Here is a 7,750-nt window from a genome sequence, read left to right as displayed (position 1 = left end):
GGAGCCTCAGAAGTACATCATCTGATCAAGAAGCCTTTTCAGCGACCTTGCGTCTGAACGACAGTCAACATCCTTCCGTCGTCAGCCAAAAATTTGACGATGATCAAAAGACGCGCACTTTGGACGAAAGGAAAGACGTTGCGGGCAACTCGGCGTCTCTTAAATCATCTGCCGACCAAAGCCTTGTAAATCTGCGGGACCAAAACGTGCTCTACGAACTTGGAATCAGATCTGAGGCTGGTGATACTGCAGGCTCCCGTGCACGTAGAACCTTCAACGTCTCTTCAATCCTGTCCACAAAACTAGACAAATTGGAAGATAAAACGAAGAAAAAAGTCAAGGTAAATTCGAAAGATTTGGCAGGCGAAACTGCCAAAGAAAATGTGTCCCCACAAAATCAAGGCATGGTAGACATGTATGATTTGACTTATGTGAATGAGAATCGATCTCATTTTGCCCATTGGAAAGGCTCTCATGAAGACAATTATTCATCTTTTCTTGACAAATCGCATGCAGATTATATTGAAGATTTCTATAACGAATTAATTAACTACGGTGGTAAAAGCAGTCCCATAAACGATCAAACTAATTTAGCCTTTTTGGCTAACGATAATCCTGAACACAAACGAAATACCATATATAACAAAAATTATTTCCGCAACATTAACAGTGTCGGTAAGCAGGCTAAAATGCTCGATTCGACCGTGGCTCATACACAAATAAAGCAACCAACAGTCCATGATGTCAAAGAAGGGATGAAAGTGAATGTGCACTCTTCCAATTATCCCGAAAATTCTGCGAATGAAAGTTCTCAGTCTCCCGTTACCCCTCATTATCCACACAGACACGAGAACAAGTACGCCGAAGATAAGGTTCATGAATTCCCTCTTCCTGATTTACGAGTCAAGGAAGCAGCGGGCGGCCTCGGCTCAAGAGGCTCGACAGGCTCTTCACAAGCAGACTTTGAGATGAAGTCTCGGCCCACGCGAAGTTTTAAAAGTAAAGCTCGTACAGTCGACTTCAGATCAGCTGGAAAAAATGACCGTAAGCCGCAGGCTGCCCGAGACAATGACAATTTCAGGAGCAACAATACTGTCCATATTGCGAACAACAGCACAGCTTGTGGCCTCGGATATTACGGCTGCAATGACGGCACTTGCGTCATAGCCGACAGATTTTGCAACGGCGAGGCAGATTGTCCGAAAGGAGAAGACGAACCTCCGCATTGCACGCGTAAGTAAATTTATTCCCTGCAATGTTATACTTAATATTATGCTCGTTCCTAAGTCAACTTATTCTTAACTAGTGAAGATTCTGTTAATTGGCCTTATTAATATATTAGGAGTAATCATTTAGAAATTTTCGACTGGACTGAAGCAAATTAGTAAATAAATTCATTTCGACAATTTAGCACAATTCGTTCCCTCGTTAAATTAACATCAAAACATGTAAAGCTTAATGTGTTTAATGGGGGACTTGGTGTAAGCCATCATGAACAAATTTAGTGCTATCATTTGATAATTCGAGCAAAGAGTCTCAATCTGTGGTGGTTAACCATAATTCTGAGCTGAGCGGCGGCAGAGGTGAGCCGTAAGTTCATTGGGGATCTGCATAAATTTGCGGTATTTTTGTTCGAGTGAGAGACATCGCTCCCTGGGGATGCCGTAAATCGCTGCACTCAGGAGTCAAGTTTTTTGCTCGGAAAGCGATGAAATCTCTGCAACCGATTTCTAACCTGAACTTTTAAAGAAGAGGCGAGTTTAAAGAATGTTTGTACAATCATACTTGCGTTGAGATTCGGAGACCAACTGCATTTATCAGGAACTAAATAAAGTAATTTTATATGAAATTACTTTGCAGTACAATTATTTTTAGTCTAGTTGAATTTGCGGTAAACATCGACAAAAAAATGTAGCTGAAACATTATTCATGCAATCTACGGATTATACAACCAGAATTTAAATACAACACCTACATGACTTTAATGAACACATTGCAGGAATATCACGATCGGAACTGTTTCGTAATATCAAATAAATATAGTATGACCTGCGTAATATATTTCGCCATGTCATGATTAAAACATGATTAGTTAATGCAGGACAAGAATTCTGCAGTAAAATTTGCTCGAGCTGAAAAATATTTGTAAATATACTTGCCACGCGAAATAATTGGCAATTAGTGAATGCAAAAGACAACTTTAGAAGTAATTTGTATCATACAAAGATTAATGAAGAGAAAGTAGGGAAAATTTGTGCCGAGACTTGCTGGCGCTGAGCTGCTGTCTAATTTGTCGCCGCTGCATCATAAAATGATCGCGCTTGTATGGTCGCTGTGGGAGAGTTTGCCCAGCCGACCTCGAACTGCAGAGCCTATTGCAAAGAGGAAACAAATGAAAAATTACTCCGCGTTGTTAAAATACATTCCCCGCTGAACAATATTGGTGCTAAATCTTGCTAAATCTTGTTAAATCTTGTGGTATTTGGAGGTAATTTAAAATGCTTAAGACTTGTTGTGACGTGCAAACGTTTGAACTTATCACAGTAACGCGTATGCCAGTTGTTCATTGCAATTAATCCATAATCCACCCTAAAATAAAAACAAACAGAATTCATTACTCCTGTTAGTTCAACGTTCATTCATAAATTCATTTATTCAGCACTAAGAAGCTCTTGCTTGTTCGTGAGAGTTGCTTAGTATCAATGCAAGAGGATTTCTCCGTTTGCCGGCTTGAACGCTCGCCTCGCGCATGTGAAGGCCTCATTAGAGCGCCTGAAGCCTGGTCATTGTTCTCGCGGACGGGGCCGCGGTAAGAGGATATTTGTGAGCTACAACTCGAGTAGTTGTTATCTTGAGGGCTCGTCCTTCTGTTATGTGTTAAGCTTTCCGGTGCAAGTACGTTTCAATGCGGTTAGTTAGAACTTGGTGAGCTCGGTCATCTATTACGTATTACATTTTCCGTGCAAGGACGTTTCAATGCGGTTAGTTTCAACTCGGTGAGCTCGTTCATCTATTACGTATTACATTTTCCGTGCAATGATGTCTCAATGCGGTTAGTTAGAACTTCGTGTGCTCGTTCTTCTATTGGACTTTTACGTATTAAAATTTCCGGTGCAAGTACGTTACATTGCAGTTAGTTTCAACTTGTTGAGCTCGTTCATCTGTTACGTATTGAAATTTCCGGAGCATGATCACTGCAATGCAGTTAATTATAACCTTGTAAGCACGTCCCTCTGTCATAAGCCAAGTTTTTTAGCCCAATTTCGATACAATTCTGGTAGTTAAAATCTTACGATCGTAGAGTTGGTGGGCACACTATTCTCGTGGCACTGGTTACAACATCAGATACGAAATTATTTATATCAAAATTACATGGACTGATCCAGCTTTATTCCAACTATAGAGACGATCATTCAATTCAAACATTTCTTAATTAAAATATACAACATTTTTGCACATTATTGGAAAAACTTTGGTCAAACTTTAATCAAATGTACTATTTTATAGCATCACAGGTACCTTTGTCATGTGCTAAACCAAATGGGATATTTTTTTCAATAGTAATATTTTGACGCGGGGACCATGTGGCTCTTGCCTTGCAATGATAAATGGGAGAAAAGTTGCCGTATGGGGAAAAAAATCGCTCTGGTTCATTCAGGCGCCGGACGGGACAGCTCGTTCGGTTACGATTAATTTGTTATTTCTGTTCTAAAAGGAAGGTCATTCTGCCCCGTTAAAATAAAGTGAATACAGTTGGGAAAAATACTCGTAGGTCAATGAATGGATACTGCAGCGGTTTTATTTAAGGAGATTATGGAAAAAATTAACAAGTTTTGGCGGTAGATTTTGTCCTGTAGGACAGCAATTAAAGTCGCTTGCCGTTTATTGAAGGATAGGCGAACAGCACGAGAAATGAAGTCAATTCGTGTGGGCAAATATAGGAACGCTATTAAAATTTATAGATTTATCGTAAGAAAAATTCTATAAAACAGAATTAAAGAACAAAGAAAGTAGTCGAAATCTAGAATGATAAAAATAAAAATGAAGACATTATGCAGCTCTCTAAACAAAGCAATATTGCACCCAAAAAAACGCAATCAGTCCGCAGCAAATAGAGCCCAAAATAAAAAAACGAACGCAAGTCACAGTGAAGTAGCCTACCATGCGCAAAAAAACAGCAAGAGACATTAATTGGGAGTCGAACCACGAACGCAACAAAGTTCACCGTAATCATAAAATCCCACCGTGACCAAAAAGATGCTCACCGTAACCAAAAAGATGCTCACCGTGAACAAAAAGATGCTCACCGGGGCCTATACTTTCAAAAAAAGTTAAGAGATTGTAAGTTCATCAGCCAATCATTGACGGCCTTTCAAGCAAAATCCACCAAATCGTAGACAAAAAATCAGAGCGTAAATACTTACGTTCACTTAGCGAATTTTGAAAGTATAGGCCCAGAACAACAAAGATGCTCACAGTGACCACAAAGATGGCCAACGTGACCACAAAAGATGCCTAACGACTACAAGGATGCTTACCAGTACCACCAATAAATGGACTCAAACAAAGCAGGAATCCAGTCTAACATGGAAGAAGATTCAAGCCACGGCGTGGCGCGTCGAAGGAAGTTATATTGGCTGCCCAAAGTTCGTCTCTCGAGGTGCCGGCTAAAAACGTACGTTGCCTCGCCAATAAAAGCAGGAAAGTTTATCAAAAACTAGAGCTTTGTAAACGTCTTTCTGGAGCCGATTGCCTTCTCAGCTGAAATCAAATGTTTCCTATTGCCCATTACAGGTTTCGTGAATATTAGCGTGTAATGTGATACTCTCAAGAAATTTCGTAGCTATATAAATGTTTTTCAGGGAGACTTCTAAGGTCTTTACACAAAACAGAATATGAACTATATTTAAATCATGCCACCCAAAAATGCACAATCTAGACTATTCTACTTCGCATACACAGTGTACCATGAGAAGCACGCTTGTGTCAGTGTACTTTTTCATATGAATGTTAGTAGTTTTAATAAAAAATATTACTAAAAAGTCCTACTAGAAAAATATTTCTAATAAGTACTTCTGAAAAGTATTTCTAAAAATGTATTTCCGAAAATTTTCAACAAAAAAGTATTACTGAATTTATTAGGAAATATACATCAGGAAAGAGCTGAGGGTAAAATAAAAATCGTTAATGGTTGAAGTTAAAGTTAAAATTGATAAATGAAGATCGCTACTTTGATCGTCTCAGACTCTGCCACCATGCAGGAAACTTATCCTACTGCTCTCGAGCGAGAAAATTCCCCGGTTCTTCGCTGTAAAGTAATTCCCTTTTAGCACTTCTTTTTCACATTATATATAATGAAGCTTCAGGAAAAATTGAGATGAATTGCAATAAATTAATATCATCGCATGCCAGGAAAGTTAAAAAATTATTACCTCATTAGCTCTAGATTCTAGGAAATTGGTGAGATGTGTTTAGATATTGAATCTACAAACTTTAACGGATCAACTCTGACATGGACCTCGATCGCACTCGAGTTATAAATAGATCTGAAATTGAATACCTCGGCTCTGCAATAAAAATCCATAACAGCAAAGTTCTTAAATTATTTCCATACCAAAGAATCAAACATCTTCTTTTCTTTGTGTAAAAATTGCGTCTTCATCCGCAAATATATTTGTAAAATTTTTAGTCACTAAAAATTCATTGCAATTCGGTCAAGAAAGTTTTTGCTTACTGGAAAATTTTATGAATTATTTTAACGCAAACTTTCAATACTTTCCTAATTATTAGCTTCTGCTCCTCAATATCACTACTTCAGTTGGCCCAACAAGTCATATCTGCTCAGATACATCAGTCCTACACTGCCTCTGGCCTTGCCAGTTCTCAACTTCCCATAAACATTAATGGCAAATCTGACAATCTCATTAATTTAAAATGTAAAAAAAATTCCGCAATGTTCCGCAAGCCGGCTTGACAAGCTCATTGTATTTTAAGAGCACCAATACTTATCACAAGCTCGTCAACTCCGTTGGGTTTTTCGAGGAACTTGCTGACACGTTGCCTCCAGAAACTCTTCCTGATTTTTTAAGTTTTGATGCGGAGAGCTGCCAAGTCTCCCGATATATGAGAGACTCACAGAAGAGGGACACAAAAACGTATTTTCCGTTATATTGTTGATCTGAGCGAGCTGAAAGTGATGCCACTTGGGCCACTTTGCTGTGAAGAGGCCGTTTTAAAGAGACCAATTCCAAAAGACTTATTTAGATGCTCTCACATTCTCGCCTGACGAATTCCAGAGCGTTTCTTCGGATTGTCTTGGTCCGAGTTCCAGTAAAATACAATCCAAACTTTGTTTGTAGAAAGTCCGACTTGTCAATATTGATTGTTGTCGGGCCGTCTGATGAAGGAAATGCAGGGCTTTATAGAGGAACAAATGTAGGGCTGTCTTCGTAATTATGTTTATATACTTTTAATGTTAACACGTTGACTCCGATTCCTTCATCTTGTACTATTATTTCATTTTTTGTACTGTTTTTAAACAGGGATCCCAGACGGTCATTTTTTCCGGACAAATTTCGTGATTTAGTTTTTCTCAATTGCGTTGGCCGACTAAAATTTATGATAGGGGTACTTCCTAATTAAATTTTGAATACTAAAAAAAAAATTGAATTCTTGTAGCGGAACATACAAATAAATTAATGTACTATATGAGTTATTGGTCTTTTTTGGCCTTTTTTGTTCTCGGATGTGGCCGATTTTAGGCAACCTGAATTATGTACCACTACGTCCTGGAGAAATACATTTTGTGGTACGCATATGTACCACTTCGGAGTCAACGTGTTAAGAGGCAAATATTTTCCAAAGTTTGTGTGAACAATATCTCATTAAAATTACCAAAAAAACACATATAAACGGTTAGAAAAAAGATCCACGGAAATCGTTAGGAGCATGATTTTTAATGCTACGCAATTGAATTGAACAATATGATTTTATTAAAGTCTCATTTAACAGCCATCCAATGTTCAATGGATAATAATTTTGTCCATCGTTCGCGTATACAGACCACAATATAAAGTACATAACAATTCACTATTGAACGCATTTTGAAAAAGTTCCTTACTTGAAGGAATAAATTATGAATAACATTCCGATCAACAAAAATCATCCAATATATAATTTTTAAAAATCAACGAACATCCAATAAAATTCAATACAATGTCATGTCAAATTCTAAATAATTTGCGGTCGGCACAATAGCTTTAGGCTCCGAGACGGTTTGAAATTAATTGGGTTACATAGCTAAGTCCGGAAAAGATAGACTAATGCAAAGTGTTCATCCTGAAGTCGCCTAAAGTGCGTAATTGCCTTAAAAAAAGTTAAATCAAGCTAACTCACATTATTATCGATGCCCATGACTCCCGTAAATGGCGTGCAGTCAAGCTCAGAGAATGAAAATGAAATGAAAACTATGGAAATTAATTACATAATATTATCTTATTAAAAGCTATACAACATCGTGGAATTAGAGTAACGTATTTATCAACAACTCATGGAACAAAGGATGACACTTATTATAATTAGTGTGGCTCATGTTAGCATCAAGAGACAATTATGACGGTAACGTTGCTTGCAGATGAAGGCACGAGCACAAAGCCAGAATCGTGGCCATTCTTTTTATTGCGGCCACATTCAAACGAAGCTGTTCAGGGGATAGCAAGGGCTTAGCGGCGAGAGCTTGCGTGCGTTCGCA

General features: G+C 38.2%; 1 protein-coding gene across 1 annotated transcript in view; it reads left to right on the top strand.

The window, feature by feature from the left end:
- Positions 1-665: 665 nt before the first annotated feature.
- LOC108681078 overlaps positions 666-7,750 on the top strand; it is a 33,335-nt gene continuing 26,250 nt past the window's right edge. The window contains exon 1 of the mRNA XM_018170058.2: positions 666-1,233. Coding sequence (XP_018025547.2) covers positions 690-1,233 — 544 coding nt within the window. The 5' untranslated portion in view covers positions 666-689. The remainder of the gene's footprint in view (positions 1,234-7,750) is intronic.

Source organism: Hyalella azteca, unplaced genomic scaffold (genome assembly GCF_000764305.2).
Source record: "Hyalella azteca isolate HAZT.00-mixed unplaced genomic scaffold, Hazt_2.0.2 contig6950, whole genome shotgun sequence".
Classification (NCBI taxonomy): Eukaryota; Metazoa; Arthropoda; class Malacostraca; order Amphipoda; family Hyalellidae; genus Hyalella; species Hyalella azteca.
Note: the sequence above shows the minus strand (reverse complement) of the source record. Positions and strands in the feature narration are given on the sequence as shown.